This window comes from Varroa destructor, unplaced genomic scaffold (assembly GCF_002443255.2).
Source record: "Varroa destructor unplaced genomic scaffold, Vdes_3.0 BEIS01000002.1, whole genome shotgun sequence".
In the NCBI taxonomy this organism is placed as follows: Eukaryota; Metazoa; Arthropoda; class Arachnida; order Mesostigmata; family Varroidae; genus Varroa; species Varroa destructor.
Genome location: NW_019211455.1, coordinates 52,075,648 through 52,100,664, shown reverse-complemented (window position 1 = coordinate 52,100,664; position 25,017 = coordinate 52,075,648). Strand labels below are relative to the sequence as shown.

At 44.8% G+C, this 25,017-nt stretch overlaps 2 protein-coding genes across 33 annotated transcripts in view; both read left to right on the top strand.

The window, feature by feature from the left end:
* Positions 1-5,572, top strand: part of LOC111245377 (uncharacterized) — a 90,101-nt gene extending 84,529 nt beyond the window's left edge. For all 19 annotated transcript variants that reach the window (XM_022793665.2, XM_086980644.1, XM_022793663.2 and 16 more), the window contains 2 exons: positions 43-265; positions 686-5,572. In XM_022793665.2, the coding sequence (XP_022649400.1) occupies positions 43-265; positions 686-1,685 (1,223 nt within the window). In that variant the 3' untranslated portion in view covers positions 1,686-5,572. The remainder of the gene's footprint in view (positions 1-42; positions 266-685) is intronic.
* Positions 5,573-13,752: 8,180 nt separating this feature from the next.
* Positions 13,753-25,017, top strand: part of HDAC4 (histone deacetylase 4) — a 114,009-nt gene continuing 102,744 nt past the window's right edge. For 8 of the 14 annotated variants that reach the window (XM_086981332.1, XM_086981328.1, XM_086981331.1 and 5 more), the window contains exon 1: positions 13,753-18,235. In XM_086981332.1, coding sequence (XP_086837458.1) covers positions 18,226-18,235 — 10 coding nt within the window. In that variant the 5' untranslated portion in view covers positions 13,753-18,225. Of the gene's footprint in view, positions 19,393-25,017 lie in introns of all 14 variants that reach the window. The other 6 variants (XM_086981336.1, XM_086981335.1, XM_086981333.1 and 3 more) reach the window with 4 other exon arrangements.

Here is a 25,017-nt window from a genome sequence, read left to right as displayed (position 1 = left end):
TTTGTAACGCTTTTAAATTGATGTTACCTCTATGATTCGTAGTTACCCGTCGGTGTAGTGAAGGCGGTGGGAGCCCGCCTCCGTTAGCGCTAATGACTCCTGGCGGCACGACACCTCACATGGTGAAAGCGTTGCAACAGGAGCATCAGATGCTTCAGCAGAAGCACCATGGGGCCACACTCAGCGATAGCGAACGAGCTGAGGTGCAGCGAAGGCATACTATCCATGTACAACAAATGCAACAACAAGCGCAACACCAGCAAAGGTAAATCTACTGAGTAGCCCACTTGGTCGTATACAAAAATATAACGACGTGTATTCTACTGTTGCCATGATCTCTTTTTTTTGTCAGTAACCACTGAACGAATTTTTTTTATCACCAATCATTCAAGTTTGAGCGATAAATCGACCCATATATATATATATATATATATATATACCAAATTATCGGGGACATTATATGTTTAGGGATAGTTTTGAATAGCAAGTCGGATTGCGAAGGCATAAACTAATAAATAATATATGGCGCCCTTAAAGCAAGTGAGTAGGAAATATTATACAGAGTTCGTATAATAGTCGTTCTAATTCATCTATTAACCTATCCTTGCATTGTGTTTTTCTTCCATACGCTTTCATATTGTCTTCGCCATCTTCCGCCACTTCTCTTTCCGCTAATCGCTCATAGATTACAAACCGGGGCCCTGAACCTGTCGATGAGCTCGCCTCCTTCAATTGCCTCCTCGCCAGTGCACACTCCATCGGGGCATGCGCCTCTCTCCCCACAACTGGCCCGTCTGGCTTCTCAGCAGACAGTTCTTTCGCAGCTCCAACGGCTGCAACTGCAGTTCAGCAACATTGACGATCCGTCATCACGTTCTTCGACCCCTTCACCACCTGTCCGTATCCCCCAGCTAGTCGTCACCGATCTCAGTCCCATGATGATGCCTCCTCCGTCTAGCGCCGCCGCGATGTCGGCCGGAGCAATGGCGGCTGCCGTACAAGCAACTGCTACAAGCGGCTCCTCTGGTAGTAGCAACAGCAGCAACGGCGGCGGGGGTCCACTGGGAACCCCACTTTCGACACCGCTCGGCACACCGGGCAATTCTGGTTACATTCCGCACATCAGCATCACGGATGAGAAAGGCGAGGACTGCGCGCTCTACTCGCCAACGCGATGGGTAGATAGCACGACCCTTGACGACTCGTCCCCGACGACGTCGGGGGGCGCCGCTACTGCAGGCGGCCTGCCGACGATCTGTGAACACGACAATCTATTCGAACCGCAGACCGTTTATAGGCGCGGCAGTGCCGAAAACGACTACGAAGACATAATGGACTACGACCATACCGCGGGTGGCCATGCCTCAGCGCACATAGGCGGCGCCACACCAATTGATATGCTGCAGAAGACGCCCAGTGGTTCGCTGTGCATACAGCTGTCGCTACAGCAGGGCAGGCAGGGAAGTTTGGGAGAGATTCAACGGGCGCTGGGGGAGCGGGCGGCCGATCTCGTATTATCACGTTCAGAACGAGGTTTAATCGCGTTCGAGCCCCAGGGGGTTGTCCAAGTCGAGCTTGAGCTTGACCACATGCTGCTAAAAATGCGCCGGCTGAGTGGAGACAGTGGGGATTATTCGCGGCTGTGCCACCGCCTCATCGAGTGTATGGATTTAGTTGTTGGCTGACGTGAAGGCACGAGAAAGCCTGGTGATGATGCTGGTGAAAACAATGCTGATATGGATGGAGACGACCATGGAAATGAAGACGATATGGTGAAAAAATTGAAAAACATCCCAAAGACGACACGGAACAGTGGCAGGAATTAGAGCAAATGGAAGAGCAGGTCTAGAATCGAGAGCTGAATGGGGACTATGTACACACGAGGGCGTAATTAGGAAGTACACGAGAGGGGGATGAAGGAAAGGGAGGGAAGGAGCAAGATCAGGGGGTTAGGGCGAACATCAGAAATGATGATGCTCATTACGATGAAGCAGGTGAATTTGTGGGAGAATGGTAGGGGTTAGGCTGAACGGTATACGCAAACAGGGGAATGTAGGATCAGCACAAAGAATTAGAAGAAAACTTGCTCTTTTTTTTTATTTTATTCTACCAACTTTTTTTTGACTTAGTTACAAGACGCCAGTACTACAGTTGGTAGCAAATTTAACCACTAGGACGATCGTCTTCAGCAGAAAATTAACAGCGAAGAATGCACCGCCATGCTAGACATTTCAATGTGCGACACTCGGACATGTCGACCTATATTCGAATCGTAACGACTAGATTGTTTATACATAGCCGTAATGACTTAATTATTTTTCTACAATTCTATCGTAAATTAGTAAGCCGATTACGAAATTATTAAGGTATACTGCGCGCCTTGGAGAATGGGTTCTGGTTGTTACCTACATTTCACGTAGTTTACGGTCCTAATGGATCTCGGTCCACGAACCGCTGAGCTACTACGAACCCAAACGTTGAACGCGGAAGGAGAAATCATGGGGTTGATGAAAAGTAACACTACTTGACATTGGAGAGAACAACTTCACCAGTTTCAGTACAATCCGCTTTTCCCTCTCATAGAAAGAGTGGACATTTTCGCACTAAATGTCTGTCGCTATCGTTGTCCTCACAGGCAGAGCCGGTAGCGAAGCTCTAGCACGGGCCGTCATACAGACGTCGATACGCGCACACGGCGGTCTGTTAACATCGTGATGAAATGATCATACATCGAACAGAATGCTTTCATTTACCAAAACTAGGAAACTATGGGGAAAAACGTCACCAGTATAGTTTATTACGTAGTTATTCAATCGTCGCAGTAGTGCTATACTGCGATACTACAAAACAGGTAATTGGTAACGGGCAAATGTCAGTTCTAGCGCAAGTCAGAACGCAGAAAGGACGAAAAATAAATTGTCTATTGTACGTGCAACGGAAGCCCGATGAAGGTTTCCATGTTATCTACCGTGTATACATATATGAATTCTATTATCTAGAGGAGACACACAAATCGATAGGAGGTGTTGCTTTTTAGGGCACAACGTAGTAATTCTGTGGGCGTAAACATACGTTTATGTTAGTTTTTCATTTTGCTATTACATTGCCGAAATGGAATATAGCAGTCGCCACTTTTCCTGCTCTCTTGAAGCTCGCCTTAAGCCCCTTCGGGACATTGATAATGTCGGCAGATACGTGAGCGCACAGGCAAGAGCTCAACAAGCTAACGTAAGGAAAATATAAAATTATGTAAAATCAAGAAACTTATTTTTTTGGAACGTTACTTTTGGTTTATGTAAATAATTTGCCTCATGATAATGTCATTCACTTCAACTTAGTAGTTTTTTTTCTCAGAACATTTCAGAACTCAACAACAGAACAAAGATACTACACCCTATTTATGTTCACAGTAAGAGATATGTAATTCGCTCAAGCCCGTCGCTTTCCAAATTTTATTGGGTAACCGTGCGGTCGACATATAGCCAATCAAGTGATTGTAATGTTGAACGTAAACGACTGGGCTAGATTACATACTTATCCTACACCTGCTCAACGATTGGCTTGTCTCGCCAACAACGTGCCCTCTGCGCTTAACTTAGTAATAACGTAGCGGTTATTATCAGATGCTGTAGCTCGAATGGCCCAGTAAACTAGCAAAAACCCAGCCGACAGAGCTCGGCAGAAAGCAGACGGCAAAGTGCAATACGCCTGCAACATATAATAAAGTGGGCCAAGACTATATTTCACAATCAAAATTGAAACAAGCGAAAGATAACATATACAACACACAGGCTAGAAAATCTATCAAATGGCTGAGGTGAAAGATGTTATGGAGATTCCATCAAGATAGATACATATATATATATATATATATATATATATATATATAGAGAGAGAGAGAGAGAGAGAGAGAGAGAGGGGGGGGAGAGTATGAAATGATGCTGATCTGCGATGATGATGATGCAGTAAAAGCAATGAAATCTGTCATGAACGCTCGGTGTAGCGCTCATGACGACTAGTTGTGTATGCCTGGCCCTGCCTCAGCGTCCCATTAAATGAAACAACTTCCATGAAAAAAGTGACACAAACATTACGAATAGTACGAGAGATATGTACATGACATATTGCTAAGCGTATATCTGAAATTGACCTAGTTCGGGCTAGATAGGTTTGCTAGGTCGCACAGCTCGGCTGGAGTTGGATACTGTAGAATAGAAAATGTGCGAACGGCTTTAATCAACAGCTGCAGCTCGAGGTTATTACTGTAATTATTGTTATTATGTTATCTTATGGGATCTGAGATGGAGACATTTCAAGTGTTCTTTCGACTAAACGTAGAACAAACGAAAGAAACAGGCCAGAAAAATCTATGGACAACAAAGCAGCCGGCGGTTAGACAGTTCAGGCTCATTGTTATCGCTCAGTGAGTACGGAAGAAACAAAGGAGTGATACAGGTGGCTTATATATATATAGTTGAAGGCGAAGAAAAGTAGCAGTACGAAGGCAGGCGGGCCGGGGTTGGATGTTTGAGTGATTGTAGCTCTAGCCGGGCAGTACGAAGTTGGTCTTACGTACTGTTGTCGGCACAGAAGGTAAAAAGGTCACAAGACGGTGTCCTGTGGCCAGCCTTATATGATGAAAAACCATCGCTCGTTGCTAACTGAGAGTGAAAACAATTATTTAGATAGTTCAGTAATAGACGACAAAATCAGTGAGTGTTGGTAAATTGATGAGGCAAGGAAAAAAGGAGAAAAACTGTTGGCAACAAACGGACGGAAAAACGGTCCGTTTACAGGTGTAGTTGAGTGTGTGTCTATGTGTATGTTTGTGAGTGCGCGAGTGGTAAGAGCCGCAGCAGCAAATGTCATACTTCATTGCTCATAAAGGGACGGCTGACCAACGGTGAGGTAAATGTAGACAGTTGCATACGTGAAAGCTGTTTCAGGGACGATACGTAGAGTGCAGTATAAAGGGTTATCGATATCTAGGGAATATATCGTATCAGGTTTTTGCCGCGAAACCAGTACTCGTCACGATCTAGCTGGCAAATATTGATAACGGTGGCGAGCGGGCGACAAGGATCGCTCAGAGGATTCTTCAAAAAGTCGTGAGACAATATTCTACGGAATGGACATGTGGAAAACGCATGACATGAGCGCGTACCGCTGTCATTAACTAGGAAAAACAGCGACAAAGTGCGAGCAAAACTGATACAAAGGTAAAGTAGACGTTCCCGACAAAGATGGGATGGTTTGTTTTGGAAGAGCTAGGAGTACAGAGTACTTTCTCGATTGGGGACGCGGCAACGTTTTAGGTAGACGCAGAAGATCGTTTTGGTAACGCGCAAATGAAAGAAGAAAATTATGCGACGTATTAAAACCAAACAGTTAAAAGCTACACCGAACGCAGAGGCGTCATCAACAGGAGACGGCAGCCGGGAAAATAAAATTAAATAAAAAAAATAAACAAGTAAATAAATAAGAAGGGATGCGCTGGTAAATTACAAACAGATCAATTGTTTATTATTCTCTATCCCTGTAAATAAAATGTGTACATATAATATTACCACGAGCTCAAAGTTTATATTTATACTATTATATACTTTATATCATTATTGGAATTCGGGAAAAAGAGGAGGAAAAGTGTATGTATGCATGTAGGAACGTCGTGCTTTTGCGATTCGTTTATACACCCGGCACCACATCGTCTAAATTAAAAGACCATGAGGAGCAGAACGTTAGCAAATCGATGCTGTCCCCTAATATCTACTACGATCTAGTTTCGCGACTGGCACACTATACAGGAAATAAAGAAAGAAAAAAACATATACAAAACGAGAATATTTAAACAGATTTTTTTCCCAAATGACTTCGCCGTTTCTACAAGATAAGTTAGATATTAAAACCTGCTCCTAAAAGTTTGGGAACTTCAAAGTTTATCGATCGGATTTATAAGCGTGGTAAAATGTCCGGTAAAACTTGTATTTTTTTTCCAGAGTGAGTGTAGATTTAAGTGAGTTAACTGCCCAGTAGCCTTATCTACCTGTTTGTTTAAACCGAAGATCGACCTATCTAACAAAATGCTGGCTGACGGGAAATTGAGACAAAAATTGGGCAATATTTTTAAGGTTCGGATTACTAGAAATTCAGTAGGTACTGTTGTTTCCATCAACGTTAACACAGCCATACATTTTACTTGTAGCTCATTTAACACAGAATTAAAAATAGTCGGAACTTGCTTTGTTTTATCACACAGCCAGTGCAGTAGGTCACTCTCGTTTGACGCTACAAGCACTCGAGGGCGAAGCTTGAATTAGCGACTTCTGCCTGTTCGAGCTTAGCCGTTCAGGTTACCACCTCGTTTCAGTTGGAATTATCCTTTAAATGTACGTATATATTCGTACGTACATACATTTTGGCTATTTTATTCCCTTTTCGATAGCTCAATTTTAATGGTCACTACTCAAAATTTAGTAAAACTTCATTTATACTGTGTCATTCGTATAATGCTAAAATATACATAAGATGGGCACGAAAGTTTGTCCTGCGTCTTGCTTCTTACCTAACGACTGCCGTGAAGCCGCTGTTTTTCTGTGACAGAGAACCGAAAAACGTCATATTTTTCTCCTAGTGGAAAAAAATCAGTGTCGGCTTTGGGGGATTATGTGCCTTGCTAATTAACCGATGACGTAAACTACGCACAAGTTAAATCAACGAGCTGGCATCTTTAAAATCTACTGCTTCATACACGAGTCATGTAAAGACGGCAAGGCTCAGTATTCTCTCCCCGATCCAAGTAAGTGGACGTCCGAGACCGTGGGTACCCTAAGGTCGGTTCAAATATGCTTAGCGTAGACCGGCCGACGAAAAGAGAAACGTTAAATCTGTCTTAGAAATAGAAATTTCGACAATTCCATTGTGTATTTGTATGTTACAGTTGATAGATGTTGACATTGTGAAATTTTGCTAATTACACTGATTGTATTTTAAAAAAAAAGCACAGATTGAGTCGCAACACGGTTAAGCCACCAATTCGAGTATCTATGCTATCTATCTATTGTTACTTTAATTTCAACTTGTCAATATGTGCTTCAGTCGACTCGTATTCGTAAAAGGTTTGATACCATACTCTCGACCTTTATTGTAGAGGTGATAGCTATAGGTGATTTTTTCGCCAAACGATGAGTATGTTCACTGTTTTCTAAAGTATCGAAAATAATAACACCTAGTTAAGGTATCGCTGAAGGATAGATCTATAGTAGTTTAGGTAAAGCTAGGTTCAAAATACGCCATTATATAGGTGACTGGCACAAATTCACTGCGGTCTATAGTGGATAAAGGGTAAAATTACAATATAGCCAGACACCCGACTAGCGCAAGTACGCTAACACAATACAGCTTATTATGTAGTAGCCGTTTGCAAAGCGAACAATTTCAGTTGAAAATGTCCTGCCTGATTAGGCCACTTGGCCTACTAGATACACATGTAGACGCGTAGTCTTGCTTAAGTCGCTGCTAGTGAGTTATTCGTACCAATCTCGGCGATATAATTTGGCGATATCTGCTAGCCTAAACGGTTTCATCTCATAAACAATCACTAAGATGATAATAGGGAAAAGGACACCCAGAATACTGCTACTAGAAAAAATTATACTGTTTTGTTATTTAGTATTAGCCATAGTCCTAATAACTAAGCTTAATAATAAGTAAAAATAATAATAAATATGGTCTATGACCGCTCACATTAAATTGGAGACGTGATGAAATCATCTACTTACGTTAATTTTTCATCATTCAAAATAATATATAGAGTTCATTTAATTCTAGATCGTATTATTTTTTTCTTTTTTGTATATTTGTCCTGTATTGCTAAAGGAGCCTGATCTCTGGGACAATCAATGGATGCGTCGTAACGTTTGTTCTGTACGAGCACTATCGAGTATTCTTTCTTCCGTAATCTTGCACGGTGCCTCAAAATACACTGGAGTATGTCTCGAGTAGCGTGTTATATGACCTATATAAATACGTACAGTTTACAGATGTACGAACATTTCTGTGTGTCAAAATGAAAGGTACCCTAGCCAGCTTCAACCATCCATGCTACTGGATAGCAGCGGTGTACAAATCTATCCGCTCGGACTGATCGTTGGCTTCTGGACTGTGTCAGTGTCCAGTCGACTGTGGTAGGCCGTCGCCGACATGGGGGAAGGCGCCATGCGTCGTTTATGGGTCACGTTGTCTGATTAGGCGGCGACTGGCGCCGATTGTAGTTCGACCGAAATGTAACCGGTTTCATAATGCAAAAGCTCGCTGAAGTTCTGCTAAGTCCCCAGCTAGCCCAGCTTAAAGCGCGCGGTCGCAAAATGCTTTCCAGAGCCAGTGTCAGAAAGCTCGAGGGAGCCCCATGGCCGTGGGAGATCGGGAACGTGTCCCGCACCTGTGTGTTTCTCGGAGGGTTTTCTCCACGTGACAGCGTCGCCGTCCATTTTCGCCCACTTCTCGACGTCACCCTCAATCGACACCTGCACCATCCTGCACTTTGCCTATCGTCCCTAACCCCACATCATCCTCCATCGCTTTGACCCAACCCCCGGCGCCTGCGTGACATCTCATTTTCCAGGTCGGAAGCAAGGAAAACGGGGCAAGCAAGCGTGCGACCTTGGACGGCCTCGGTAGCCGCTGCGGCCGCCGCGACGGTCACCGCCTCCCCAAACGAGTACCTTGCGAGTCTCCAAAAATAGCATATTTTTGTTATTGGTCGCCTATCTTTCGCTCTGAACATCTCTCCCAGTTATTACCCTCAGCCACGGGTTGTCGGTCAAAGCGGCCTGCGCGGCCGCTGCAGTGGCGGTCAGTGTTTGTACGGCTGCGAGGACAGACCGGCAGATAAACGGAGAGACACACAGCTCGTATTTTGCCATCGTTCGGAATCAGCGTAAACTGCAATGGATGGTGGCGAAAGCCTCTGGCGCCAAAAGTTCGTTATCCGCCTCTTTATACGGGCGTATTGGGCCAACCGAGTCCCCTGAAAGAGGAGGACTTAATCCTTGCTTTCATTATTTACCGTGTTTTGAAGAGGAAATCCGTGCTTTATCGAATAAAATTCTACGAGTCAAGTTTTATCGACACATTTACACTGCAAGTATTCTATTATGCGGACATGTAAGTTCATGATAAAAGCAAAAAAAGGACGCCCTCAGAAAGACAGTTGATGAAGCACCTAATTTAACGGTGAACATGCTTCTATTTCGAAAAGGAACTCCATTTCTGGTTAGCTGTAAATCTGGGTTCCTTTGCTGCACATCAGTCAACTGATAGTACCTAACAATAAATAATTACCTCACCCTTACCGTATTGTGACATGCAGATGGATGTGATTTAAATATAGTAGGCGAGGACTCGATACTGGCCAGCTGCCAGCGTGGTACCTTCTATCGAACACCAGCGTTGCGGAACGGAAAGAAATATCTGGAATGGCAGACGTTGTGCAAAAAATTTTAGTATTACTAATGCTGACACAATTAGGTCGTACTTTTTATCGGGTCAGACCGGGTCATATATTCAAATAGTAATTCATTTTTGCTGAGGAAGACGACAACTAGAGCCACACGCTGGGTTTGTGCAGCTGCAAAGTGCAGCTTCTAACCTGCGCCGTAAATAGCGTTCAGACAATTATAACCAATAATTGACGGCTGTGTGATTACAATATGAATGAATAGATGTTTTTTTTTTTTTACTGCATAGTATTAGTATGGAGCTGCTTGGGAAAATTTCTACCTTATTTACTATTTGTGCTCGTCATGGAGCTTATGCTTAATTTCTCCGAAGCTTCAAATAATAGATGAAATCTTTTTTACCATTTCTTTTGTTGATTACCCACAAATACTATTATCTAAAATTGTTGAGCTTTTTAGCTTCACTTTTGCAGGGGTCCTTTCTGCATTAGCTATTCGTTATTGATATGATCTTGTTTAGTCGTTTGAGGGAATAGCCTTCGACCATACTTTTCCTGGAGTAAATTTATCATTGTCTATTGGTTAAAGAATACGTTTTCAGTGATTCTCTTTTCCCTACCAACTGCTCTAGCCAGCCAGAGCGGTAACCGGACACATGGCTGCCGTGTCACCGTGGGCGTACGTTGGCCAAAAGATCCACCGGCATAATTTGGACTGGACCGTTCTTTTTCTTTCTATTCAAATGGTGATACTTTGCCGATATATCCCTGCAGCTCTAACCAGCATTAGATACATTCAGGATACAGGCTGGCCATCATTGTTGGTTAAAGGATTGCTCCGACAAGCTGCCCGGTGATGTTGCCATGACAAGCACTCGCGCATCATTCGCCCTACGTTCAAGCTTCAGTGTTTATTTCATACTAATCTCATAGTTAATATGACATTTGACTTCGGCTGATACAAGTAATTACATGGCATTTCTATTAGTCTTACCAATAAAATTCATGTAAAAAATACAAGATGCAGCCTAGATTCAGTACCAGCCTTTTCCTTTTTTAACAACAGTGTACCACATGGCGCCAATGCTATGTTTGTCTACTGCCAATTGATCTAATGCCCCCGGGGTCTTCCTTTTTGGCTAATTGATAGTTGGTACAGTTTCGTAATATATCCAGAAATACACTATCAAAATTGGAATTCGTTAATATTATGTGTTCGGCTAACAGGTCCCGGCGCATGAATAGCTGCAAAATAAGAGGGATCGCTGGCTGTGAATATATTTTGGATACAAATATGCTCATACGAAAAACAGATACATATGCATATAAAATAACATATATCTTGGCGATAGAGAAGCCACACGAGCCGTGTGAATTGTTTTTACATAACACACACACACATGTTACGCAAGTGACGGCAGGGAACGATGTTCTTCTTTTTTTTTTTTTGAATAACAGTTCCCTCTGAAAGAGGAAGATGTATCGATGATGATATTACGTTTGATTGCCCCGTTGAGTAGATCATGCGTAATAAATTTGTGTGAAAGTTTATACGAAGGTGATTTTATTAGCGCCAGGCCGCAGACTGGCTTATTGATTATTTTTTCCTACAAAATAAATAGTTTATCGAAAATTGAATTGATAGTAACAAGCGAGACACAGGTAGGCAAAGCCAATTTGTATTACAAAGCGAATTAACAGTGAGGTTTATTTGCGTATGGCCTTAGCCAACGTACTGATTTTCTGCCGGCAAACAACAAACGGTCCACCATACTCAGACGTATGTAGAAAACGGGTTCTGTGAAGAACTTAACAGGCTGATTTCAATTGAACGTGACGAAGGTGATCTAGATTGAAAATTTCTGATAAAACCTCTTCTAAAAGGTAGATACGTTGATTGATGAGGTTGATGCTATACGATGGTGTGAAGAAATACAATAACAGGCTTCTACAATGTACCTACTATGGGAACTGAACAATTATGTCTCTATTTCTATTGTGATCCTGGCGGTACAATCACTACCAAATCAATTTATGATGATTTGCAGTTTTATTTGTTCAAATCAATGATTTCTATTTGACGGAAGACGACGAATATAAGATTATCAGAAAATGTCTGGGCTTTCTTAAAGGAGACGTGGCGTATGTTTATATGGCGCTAGAGATTTAGCTTAAGTTGATTGTCTGTCCGCCTGTAAATACGATGTAATGTAGGTTAAAAATAAAACTGGGCCTACAGATTTACGCCTCAGCAGTTGGACTATAGATAGAGAATCAGATGCTCGAGTATTTTTAGCCACTGTTATCTAGACCCTAATAGCCACCTCTCTGCCGCGCCGATAATGTCAATCTTCGAGGCATATAGAGTATTGCAGGAGCTTCGTCCAATTTCCTCCAACCCAGATAGACAGACGTCAAGCTCCTTCTAGTGCCGAACAGGGCACGTGGCAGGTGGCGAAAGTTAACTTGAAAGCCACCACGGCGCCGCTCGATAAGTTAATCTACTATTAAGTTATTGTGGATAACTATTCATGGTTGCCACCGTATGCTTGTTTAGTTTTCATCTTTGTTGTTGTGTCTTCCGAAAATAGCTTAATATTTTTGCTCCTACGAATCTGTCTGCATTCGCAGGGGGGAATTTAGTCATTCTTCCAACCTCGGGGACGTGTCCTGCCGAGGGTTATCTGTATGTCCACAAGCGGCCTAGGTGGCATAAACAGGCTAATTGAGGAGTAAACATTGTTTAGTCGTTTGAAAATGACGGCTCTGTCGTCTGTTTGCCCGGCTGTTTACCCAAACATTGGGTTTCCAATATAACTAATCTGTGATGTGGATTATGTATTTCCAATGACGAAGAAATCACCCCATATATACGTATACTACTATTATATGTGGAAATGACGTACAGATGTATCACACCTACAAACACATGAAGTTGCGGGCTCGATGTTTGAAAAGGACACAGATTTTTTAAAATTATTATTATTGAATTTTTTAGATTATTATTATTTATGACCAAGCTCTAGACGTTCTATTCCGTACGAATAAGAGGGGTGATAAACACAATCGTGTTTTAATTTAAAGCCATAAAAGGAACCTCTTGTGATTTTTGACGAGCAAATAACAAATCGGCGTCTTCATGTCTATCGTTATACGAATAGGTATACTATTAATAATAAAACGGTTAGGATACAGACTCTTTTCATCTTGATCCTGAGTTCCATGATGCGAGTATCCTCATCTTTGTTCCTGTTGTCAGTCCACTGTATGTAATTTTCATTTCCTTGTATCTGTTTAGCAGACCTTTCGTAACCTTCAGAGTTTACTACTTGTTCGCTTCCGTCATCTCTTTTTCGCATACTAGTTTGTAATCATTGTATTCGAGCCCCTTCTATTACCACGAACGATTGTCGGCCCGCCCCTGCTCGTCTGCCTTCCCACCTGTTAATGTACTCGGCCCGGCTTTGTATGTTATTTTTCCGATCGAACTACTTTTTATTGTTGCCTTTATCGTATTCCTCGTAACTTTCAGCGTTAATTCATCTTTAAACAACAACGCTATGGTGCCACACGGCGGCGTGCCGTCCCTAATTACCGCGATGATCGTCGTCACCTTCGACGCGTGACCATCGCGCAGCGTTGCTCTGCGGCCACAGTTTACTGGCAGAGATTCGCCCAGCCAACGACAATTGTCCCTCTTGCATTAGGTTGGCGCCCATAAAGGCTACAGTCCGCCTTTATATCTGCCATCTGTGGCCTGTGGTAGCAACTGTCCTGCCTACCAGGCCGCTGCTGTATGTGTACGATTCTATAATATTATATCCTAGACAACAACTATAACACACGAGCCGTGATGGCTAGCTGCTGTGTCGGGACGGTTCCGTTGTGATAACGCTGGTCGTCGTTTCCTCTAACGGTGCAGACTCAACCGAGGGAGAAGGGTCATCAGGCTCTCGAGAGGCTCTCGCGCCATGCCTGGTAGAGCCTAAGCAAGCCGCGCGCTCTACTAGCGGCGGCGGCGGCGGCGGCGGCGGCGGCGACGGCGGCGGCAGCAGCAGCAGCCGGTGACGACCGCTGCTGCTGCCTCTTTGCTGCTGCACGGCAGCGGCAGCCGGCCCCGACGCGGCGCGAGCGGCGGAGGGCCACCTCCGCCGCCGCTGCCGCCACACGGCAGCAGCAGTGCTCTCTGGTTCGGCGCTGCCTCGCGGCGCTTGAGAAGGTACGGTCTAAAAATAGATTGGAGAGCGTCAGCGGCGGCAGCCGCTGGCACAGAGTAGCAGTGGCGCTGATGGAGATGGTACACTGGCCACGGCGACATGAGCCGCAGCGGCAGCCGGTGGTCGTCGCGCTACTAATGGCAACCGTGCTAGTGACGTCCACGCAACTGCAAAGGCGGCAGCAGTTGGAAGTGGCCCTCGGTGGCGGTACGGCCGTGCTCTTCTACCCGATGCTTCGCTCCCCTCTACTGGACTCCGCGTCTGTCGTTTTCGCCTGCGAGTGACCGAGAGCAAGCGCGAGTAACAGATTGGCAACAACAAACCCAGATAAGTGAACAGTTTGTGTGCGACGGGTCGCGCCAGCGCTAGAGATGGTCGGCGACGTGGAGAAACTGAAAACTTAGCGCGTTGAAACGGAGCGCCAGCATTGCGTGCTCACTAGGTTGTTACGGCTGGAGTGACAGCGACGCCGCTGCTACTTTTAGCCGACTAGTGGATTGTTCCAAGACGAAAGCCAGCGAGCCCAGCTAAGTTGAATCAGCTTTAAACGCAGTTATATGCAGCTTTCATTGTCGTTAGTGAACAGCACAGACTCACTTTCCTCGTAGCTTGTGGCTGTGCATGATATCGTGCAGGACAGTTAGTGGGCCAGCCAACCGACTCTGGAGTATAAAGCAGCAGGCAAGAAATTCGTCTAAACGGCGGGAGTAAACAATGGCAACTCAATAAATTCTCCGGCTACCACTGCCACCGATATGAGCATGACACTTGACTATATCAACTGCATTCTAAGTCAATAGACAACGACACCAATATGAGCTGGACGTACTTCTACGAGACGCCATTGCTAAATAGCGTTTCGTGGACCGCGTCGCAGATATAGCAGTTGTCGCCGTTACTACTAATGCGATTGCTAGGGCTCTACGATCGCAGCAAATTCAATTTCACGAAACAAAGGTCGGCAGAGTAGCGGGAGTCAGTGGTACTTTAATGCTGTACATCCAGCCTGTTAGACCGCCATGGTCGGTGGTGGCGTGTTGTCAGGAGTTCGCTGCTAAGTGAACTTGAAGCCGGACCTTTGTCGTTGTCAAATAACTACGACCTCTCTTCTTTTCGGGTAGCCACAGTTAGACGTTGCCATATATTAGTTGCTGTATCAACCTGCGAAAAAGGTCTGGGGTCTAGAGGCGGTGCTTCCCAAAAAGGCCCGAATAAAAAGGAACAGTATTCGTAACGGACGGAACAGCTAAGGCAAAACACCAGAACGTGTGTGACCGCCGCTGCGAAACAGCCCAGAGAAGCCAAAACATGAACGAACATCGAATGACAGATAGAATCTTGAAAAAAAAAAATGTAAACGAAATACATGAAAAACCAAATCTAGGTAGACAAACAGAAACAATCATTCAGGCAGGGACTATATATTATTGATGTTGTTTTTGTTGATATGGCGCAGCACGACAAACACGCTGCTCTGTCGTCCCGTGGTCGATGCTCGAAATCTACAGAGACACTACCGTAATTTCTGGCTAATTACCTGAACAGCGAAAGCAGGTTTTATTTGGTTTGTAGCGGTACGTTCGTACGACCCGTGCATATCTGCTGATGCCACTGATCAAATGATGTTGTGTTATACGACCATTCACTGCGTTTGTTCTATTGTCGTAGCAGTAGGATAATTTCCAGTGAGAAGTATTGCTATTGTAGAAAATTAGAGCGCCACACAATGCCCTGGCTGGGCATTGTTGAGTTCCAGGAAAGTGTACACTATAAACTATATTATATATAGTTGGAAGTCAAGAGTAACGGACGCCGCAGTAGCGGTCTGCCAATCGGTCATTAAATTTTTTAAACTTTGGGAAACGCCAACGTAGTTGTTACGTTACGAGTCGCGACTACAAGTCAGATATGTAGTTAGAGAAGCAATAGATAAAAATTGTCTCGGGCAGAATCTGTGTATCTGTGGCGTTACCTAGAACGCGCAGCGGCAACATTCACATATAGTTTGGTGGTCACAGAACAATAGCCATCTCGCTTTATTATTCCAGCCAAGCTGTTAGCGACGAGACGCGAGCGCAAACAGCTGGCGTACTCTAGCGGGGCAAGTTTACGTTAGCGTTTCCGTAACGGCTAACGCTATCGCTACGATGGCTACACTGTTGACGCTAAAACTGCGGCAACCAACAAGGACAGCCAATATTGGCAGTGCGCACAAATAGGCGTCGAAAACGTCACGCAACCAGCTTTCGAATCGGGTTGACATACGTTGGCGGCCGGCGCCATGACCGCCGCTGGTGAAAACAGCTTCTTGTTCTTTGCGGTGAAAAGTTCTCCTAGGCGAAGAGGCGTCAACGTCAACTCGAGCGGATCAATCATGCCGTGAGCAGACTCGTATCCCAGCAATGACGGCGGTGCCAGAAGTAAGGTGCTGCTTAGAACAAAGCAGTCGCGTCATCAATGCGTCGTCCATGGCCTAAACATACGTAGTGAATGAAACAGTATCGCAATAACGGCTGTACAAAAGAGAGCAGTGAAAGATTTGTATGGTTCACTAGCTGCCGTTACAAATGTTCAACTGTACACAATAGGTGTAACCCAGTTAGCGACAAAAGGCATACAGCGAAAACCTGTGAGCGTCCAAGTTGATCTAATAACGGAAGTGCTCGCCAACAAAAAGATGAAAGAAATCATCAGTGCTACGCTGAGGAAGTTGCTGGAACGATTCTTTTTATAGCAAGATCACCGTAGGAATAGGACCTTACGGGTGACAATCAGCCGATGATCATCGTAACTAACGGCATCTTTACAAGCGCTACTAAATGTCGCACCATTAAGGAGGACCCCATTCGATAGACGATAACAGCAGCGCCAATACGGAGAGAGATACGGTGAAGACATTCGAATGAAGATCGTAGAATGACGTACAAAGCAAGAGCCTTCGCTACAGCATCTGCGATGACCTGTCCGTAGCTGATTGTCATTTGCAACAGCCAGTCTTTCTCGTACTCTTCAACCGTCGTCATTGCGCTCACAGCGGCCAGAGTCCGAAGAGTCATTATCGTCCTGCCATGCTCCTCGCAACGGCACTCTATCCACGGTCGATTTAGGCGAGAGAAAAGACAACGGCCGCCGCCGCCGCCGCCGCCGCCGCCGCTACCACAAATCGAGTCGAATACGAACGAGCGACATCGCGTAACATTCACTCACTATTACTACGACTACGACGCCACCGTCGCCTCCTCCGACGACAACAACTAGGAAGATGGCTGCGCAAGGGATATGCATTGACAACAGACAATAAAAACGTTAGCGGCATAAACAGCCTTGGCCGCAACCGAAGCGCAACTCGTAGCAGGAAAGCGCGAACTGCAACAACGTCTAGCATTCTTTTTTCTAGGAATACGACGAGGACGTCGTTTAGTAAGGTAGCGTTTAGTGTGTTGACATTAGGAAAAATTGGCAACACGAGTCTATTGCTGTTACTAAAGGCCGAATCCATCCAATCAACCCCCCTTTCAAGAGGTAACGGGCGAGAACATCGAAGAAGAGAAAGAGAGAGAAAGCGAAAGAGAGACGCGCAGTCAGCGAGAGCGGTGGGTATTATAAGCAACAGAATACGAGGAAATAGCGAAATGTTTTAAAACGAGAAGGAAACGCGACAAGGTTGTGTGTGTGCGTGTCAACTCGAGGCGTGTTTGTGAAACGGGCGCACGTCAACGTGTGCAAGTATCTACTAGCTGACAAACTCCAACAAAGTAAACGAACTAAGGCGCGAGCGATCTCCCATTAAGAAGGCAACGGGACGCCATGCGACGCGGGGAGAGCTCCGGCGAAGCAACAGACGCCGAACACTTCTATTACTACCACTACTATGACGAGTCGGTCACGACAGTGAACTCGCGTAGTGGCCGCTATAGGAAGGCGCAAGAGGGAAGCAAGCAACGTATCTCTGTGAAGCGTTGGGTCTTGCACAAACAGTCATAGTCGCAGCTATCTGGGGAAGAGTTCCAGATTGTGGAAAGCGCAGAAAAGACAATGCTCGGTATTATCGCGGACGGGGAGATGAGGAACCCGTTTGAATAGTTGTTCAAGGCATGTCCAAAAAAAGTTTTCGAAAGCAACGCGAAGCCCGAAGTGTCCCATCAACTTGAATCGACAGTTCGTTGACGAGTATCTGCAAAGTATAGTGCCTCATTATTACAAATGTATAAGGATCTTTTATAATTGTTGTTGCTCCTGCTGCTGCTACCGCGGAGGTGATGTTACCCCCCACCGCCGCCGCCGCCTGCAAATCGTATTCGTCCTGAAAACAACCGTATCATAATGAAACTCTTCCCGTACAACCTAACAGGAGATAGTTGTCGCCTCTCGAACGCTGCTATTTCGTCGTATACCCTCGTCTACGCCTTCAGCTGTTTTTGACAAAGGAATAAGGAAAGGTTGTGAGTGTCAAGAAAGACCACCGAAAAAAAAGAACGAAGGAGAGAAAGATAGCGGCTTCCAGAAGTCTTCAAGAAAACTAGGACCTTACGCTACTGCTGTTTCTACTCGTACATGCTACATTGTGGGTGGCTATTGTGTGTTTTCTGTGTTTGTTGTGTATTAGTGAACGGAAGTGTATATAAGGAAAGAAATCTATATACGTCATGTAAATATAGATCAATTCTCTATATTCATTGGGTCAGCATTGTCCGTCGGGAACGTGACACCTACTATAAGTTCTAAGTTCTACGACAACTATTCTTATACAACACCTCTTATCGACGTTGCCTTGAGGCTTTGTTGCCAGTTGTCTTTTATTTCCACGATAATAATAACAATGATATGAATAATAATGCTTATAATAATACGATAAAGTGTAGGTGATGCCAAAAAGGTCGAGCATAAGAAATCGAAGCAAGACAAATAAGAGCCGCGCAACGTAAAGAACGGTGCTTTACCAGAACCGAATACACTGAAGGCAGGGGTGAAAAGTCTGATTAGGATCAACAGGTCTGGGGTTGACTTCGGCTTGATGACGCAGCCGTCAGCGATCACAACGGTCGGGGTATCGCGTAATAGCAAAAATACAACGTAGATGATGACGACAGCAGCGGCTGCTGCAGTCGCAGTAAAAATTCAAGACGCGGCTGCAAAAGGCGCGACTGTGTGACCCGTAACAAATGAAGTGGCGTTTCACGGCAGATCTACATTTCTATAGATATACAAAAAATATTTAAGTACATAGGTTAATAGTGTTATCAATGTGTTGTCGTCGTCTTTATTCTGTTTCTTTGTGAAAGTGTGTTCTTGGATCGTCTCGACGCCTCGGGAGTGACAACGGTCGAAGTGGAAGCCCATGATCGATGAGGATCAATAATACGTTAACGGTTATTGTTTAGTGAAAGAAGGCCATTGCTGAAAAAATAGGGTACCCCTTACCTATCGCTGGTTCTGCCCGGTGCGAGGCACCGCTGTAGCAGCAAAGAAAACTGCCCGGGGGTTTATAGTACAGCGTCGATTGGTCTTTTTTTATTTGCATATAAACTTTTGCCAGGAGAAGCAAAGTCGACAATGTCTTGTGCGATTGCTGGCTAAGTCCTCTCATCAAAACAGGAAAAGGAACAGGGAAAAGTCATATATTGGTATACAGTGGCACATCATCACCTCAGTGATTTGTATCGCGCTCAGTGACCACTACTTAGTGGTTCGTAACCCTTATAAACTCCTCCGTTGAAGATGGTGAGTAAACCCTATTACTGCTAGAATAGATGTGCATTATAACTAGCAGGCTACTTTGTTTGTGGCATATGGTATTGACGAAGCATGCCGTATCGGGTTCAGGGTAACAGCGGTCAAATTTGTCACAGGACGAATATAGCATTTCTAACTTACATTCATAATGTACATATACATGTTTCTGACTTAGAAGTTCTGGAACTTCTCCAACAACACAGTCAAAACATTGTATTGTCACGTAAAGGATTTGTTGGTGGGATTTTAAACTGTTTACTCTAAGGTCGACGAAATCTTCAGTCACTACTTAACGTCACTGTTAGCACTTGTGATACCTGTGCGTCTGCCCCATCGCCTTAATATCAGCCGGTTGATTCTTCGCCTGCCGTCATTATTATTTGTTTTCATACATTATCTCCCATTTATTTCCTGCGTAAGTTCCTATGAAGAATAGATTATCTGCTGCGAAGCAAGACTACCGATATACGTATACGGTAGATCCGACTTCTCGCCGGCTACTAGCGTGAGCTGGTCGGCATTGACGTTATTGATCAGACAAATGATGCGTTTAATGGATGAGATGATTTCGATCGTTGCAAATATGGACATGAAGGTGATGTAAACTATGTAGCAGATACATGTACGAGAATAATCGCAAAGTATCGCTTAAAAATACACGTATGTAAATACCCCTGCTTTGCTTTTCATTCAGCTTGCTAATTGGTGAAACGCTAGCCAACAGTTATATACGACAGCTCGATCGTGGGAGGACAGCTTCAAGATTGATCCTCTACTCTACGTGGCTGTCACAAACCATTAGTTTCTAGCTATTGTATATGGATTGTCTTTTTTGTTCGAATGGCCTCGTCGCATCCTTCATCCGAGGCAACCTCCAACATCGAATTATCTAATATTTTATATTCGTTTATCTAGATATATATGACATGATAATTGTGGATAATGTTGCTGGCTGTTGGTGTATTCGTATATTCTAGGGACAAGCGTGCATTGATGAATTCTCGTCAGTTAGTCTCTCAGCCCTTCGCGTAGTTTGCTGTTGGTACAGAATCAATGGCAGCAGTGGGCCAGGGCAGTGAACGGTAGTGCATTGTCATGACGCGCCCTACGTAGTGCGTGATTTTCTGTTGTTGTTTTCGCTGCGGCCGCCTCGAATTCCCCGACCACTGCCCTTGCGACGCCCGGAGACGGTAGCGAAAGGCTCCAAAGGCGCCGTCACAATAACAGCGACGACAATATGGTCAGCAGTTCCAGACGATAACAGGTATACATTCTGTCAGACGGACAGAATAACAAAAAGACTGGCGATAGCTTACGTCTTTGAGGCGTCCTGTATCAGTGATCCCTTTTGAAGCCGGCCAACTGCTATTGGCGCGTATTGTAAGCACGTTGGTACTCAGCAGCCGTTCACGCCTGCACCTGCTGCTGCTGTGGGAGAACGGCCGTTAGGGGAAGCACTTGGCCATGCTCGGCAAACCGCCATCGCTAACGCCCCTTCCCGTGGTAGCTATTCTGTTTGTTGCTAGTATTATTGCGGCCACTGTTGTTATCGTCCAACGCCGTCCGTGGCCATCGGGTTGTGATCTGCCGCTTTCCACCATCTGTCCATCCTCGATAACAGAGAGGAGAGTACATACGCTCGGCCGACGTCACATGACCGACGCCAAAGGGCTAACGGTTACTGGCGTAATAGAAGTGACGACGTAGACACCAGTGGTGTCTACGTTGACTACGATAATAGTGCTATCATCGACTTTTCCGCAGCGTATCGTTACTGGCCACATGGCCGTCAATATGCGATAGCTTTATAACATAACACTTGAGGTATCGTATTCGAGTGTAACAAAATTCGACACGTATAAGTGGTACCCGCCGTCTACGGTAGCTGCTAGTATTTACTCCATCGGCTAGATGTAAACAGATGTTATGCTGTTTCACATCGGCTGAACCCGTCTTTCAACCGTTGTATTCCCTGTTTCGGCATGATGCAACACATAGATTAGAATTAGACAACAACAGTAGCAACAACGACGAGCTTAACCCACACATAACCCATCAACCTCCTCTCCACCGAGATGAGTGAGCGCTTGCGTGCGTGCCTGCCTGCCTGCCTGCCTGATTGCCCACCAGGACCGCTGCTCACTTCGCATTGCCAACGCTCGTGCTCGCTTAAGGTCGTCAGCAGCTTACGTACGTTCGGCCTCGGCCTGCGTAAATTGACGCCTATAGCAGTAGCAGTGATTGCTAAACTTAGCCATTCGAGCGGGCCCAAGCTAGAAATGCGAGGAGGATATCATAGCAAAATAGTATGAGCAAAATACAGGGCTAGAACTGCATGATAAGCCTAGGGATGTTATTGTCGCCGCCGATGATTCTAGCTACCCTGTCGTTGTCTAGCGATCCTATAACGTTGTCGGCCAATTGACAGGCAATGCAGGATATACGCGCGTAGCTTGGCTGTAAGCGAAAGCGGGGATGGGCATAGCATATCAAAACAATGTATGTATAACTGTGTATAAGTATAGCTGGTAAGCGGCTGCTAATCGGTAACAGAAAGCGAGTACAGAATTGCAAGTAATAGTAGAACACTCAAAATAGAGCCGAGTCGCGCAGGGAACCGGTGGACTATTGGATACTGGTGTTTCTGCTGAGAGCAGAAAAAAGGGGATCGTCTTAGAGAAACGGAAAAAGTCATAGGAGGAAGAAGACAAGCTGATGATTAGGGGTTAGCGGAACAAAAAAGTAAATGCGCATTGGTAATACATTTGCTTAATGGCAATGGCAAAATTAATTCTTATGGGCTGTATGCGTACATCTAAGTTCAAAGCTGAAAGGTCTCTGTGCCAAGGAGCTGAAATCGGCTCTCATCTATATAAAAAAATAAATCAGAGTTCGATGGTTTTATTTGTACTGTAAATTGTATTTGAGCCGTTAGTTTAGGCTCAGTTGAGCAATTTTCCCAGTACGGTCTCTCCAATAACAGCATGTATTGAAGTGGACGTCCGCTGAACTTTTCGTACACAATTGCTTGCCGTTCTTTCAGACGCTATGAATGCGCCTCTGTTACGACGCATCGTCAGATTATAAGGAGTACTGAGAAAATCTGGCATCAGCTGAGTATAAGCGATACTTAAGCTCCGAGTTAGCTCGAAAAGCGTTCATCCAGCTTTTTGTGTTCTGCTGCGTACATAGCATAGTGTCACCCGATGCACTATTGGAGCAGCTGAGGATTAGGACCCCCAAGTGCTCAAATTGTTCGAATCTACGAAACACGTTACCAGCAGTAACGTCACGCGGAATCGCGTGGCTATATAGGCCGCCTCTTCATTTACGGACGACCTTAGATAGAAGCATCCCCTGTGCTATAGAATGATAGATTCAATTGAAGTAAGGCGCGAGCGAGTGTTGGATAAATGTAAACCTAAATGCGTAGACATTGATTTTGTATTGGCTTATAGAAAATGCGGAAAACGTTTCGCAGATCTGCAGAACCGACTGGGTTTATTCGTTCCCAACGGCATGCAACACAATTACTTGCATCAGGTATGCATAACGTGCCCAATTTTAAAGATAATATATATTCTATGCCGCTATACATCCCAGATCATCGGAAAATGTCCGTAACTTGTTGATGTTAAGGTAACAATTATTTATCAAATCCTCAGATTCGTAACCGTCGTTCGTCTGAATATTATGCAGTGCTTGTTTCAACTAGGACGCGGCAACATTCAAATACTACTGTAGAGCCAATATCTAGGGTTGTTTTGACATGGTTGTTGAAATTTATATCAACTATGTCAAACTACGGCTAGACAAACCTAATTTCGTCACACTTTGTAGAAATTCTCAACTGTTACTGGATCGTTTAGCTGTTCATATAAATTATATAACTCCCGTACAATATGAGGTCGATCGTCATGCGCAGTACAAATACTACTTACGCCGAATTGAGGAAACCTGACCACCTGGAAACATCCTGACCACAATGGATCTAGCTTACACTTACAACTTTTTTATCTGGCAAGTTTACTTTTGTTGCTGCTATGCCCCCGTGTTTTGTCCTGACGCTGGCCAAGTGCAGAAGATAAGTTCATCAACTCCTGACTCCCTCTCAATTACCGTCCTCCTATTTAGAATTTAATGGCCTTACCAGTGTCTGTAACTCCTCCTCTTTTTCGCGCAGTAATTTTAGCTTGTCTCAGGCCTCCCTCCGTCGGCACTCAGAGGAGAGGGGTGGAACAGTGTGATCACAGGATCGCGCACACGATACAATACATACCCGTTCTCCGGAGCACACAGACGTGCCCCCCACGCAATCAATGCACCCACGTCTTTACTCCACTTTCTTTTTGCCGCTCCATATATAGTGTCTCAATGGAGGCCTCGGAAGTGACGGCCGCTGCTGTTGACGCTGTTCCGCTGCGACAGCCAGGTCACTTGGTTAGTGAGTGGATCGCAGTGGTTGGCCTATTCCCGCGCTCGTTCGCCCACACTGGCGTTTAATAAACGGCGTGAAGCAAAAGTAGCAAGAACAGCATTAAGAACACCATAATCATCAAGAACACCAAGTGTCTGATCCTACGACAGATTTATGACAGAGTATGCGTACGACACAGTCATAAATGAGACAGGGACACGGGAATGAAAACAATGCTTTCAATGATACTGTAATATAAGAGTATTATTATTCAACATCGTCTTTTCTGCCCACAAAAAGCAACATAATTTTTGTGTGTTATCATTGTCAAGGCGAGGGGCATTTCTCTACGCGACAGTATAGTAACAGCGTGCGACGTCATGTCGCCTTGCCCAGTCAAGCCTTCCTCATGGAATGTCCCTTTTGTCCGTCGGCCGAAGCAGTGTCGAACGCGGCTTGTTCTGTAGTGCTACTGTCTGGCGGTCCAATAGCTCTTTTTATGCCGAACTTGTCCATGTACGAAGTCCTATGATATCACTCCGAATGTTTGGCTAGCGCGCATTTTGTTTTCAGCTGGTGTCCTCGAGACGGACTACAAAAGCAGTTGTGAAGTTAGCTTGTTCCGTGATATTTTTATAGGAGACATCATGCTGATCGCTTCTTTACCTTCCTGACTCTAGCCATTAGCAACAGAGTTGTCTGCGAGCATCTGGTTTGTTCGGTCAGAACAAACTAACGACACTTCACTAAATTCTGAAGCCCGCTATCGTTTTGAGAATTATTGTTTTTGAACGATTGAAACACACGCGAGATGTACGGCTGTTTTCTGAGACGTACCTACGTGTTGTTGTATGCCATGCTGACAAATGTCAGAGCGGCGAAAATATTCAAAGTCTGAGGATTGTTACCGATTCCTAAAAAGTAAGCGAATATAACATTGGTTTCGTTTTCTGTAGGTTCGATGTGCGATAAGCGTCGCTGCTGTGCTTCCGCGTCTGGTGCTTAGTCTGCCGGTCATTCATAGTTACAAGTAACGCTATATGCCCCGAACGGCGGTAACAATCTGTAGTGGAACGAAGCCTCTGCTAAAATCGATGCGACGAGCATAATCTGCAAGTTCTTCCGAATCCTCCATTGCTTCATATTCCTTTTCCGTGTTACCTTGATAAGGGTTGGAGCTTCCGCAGACGCTGACG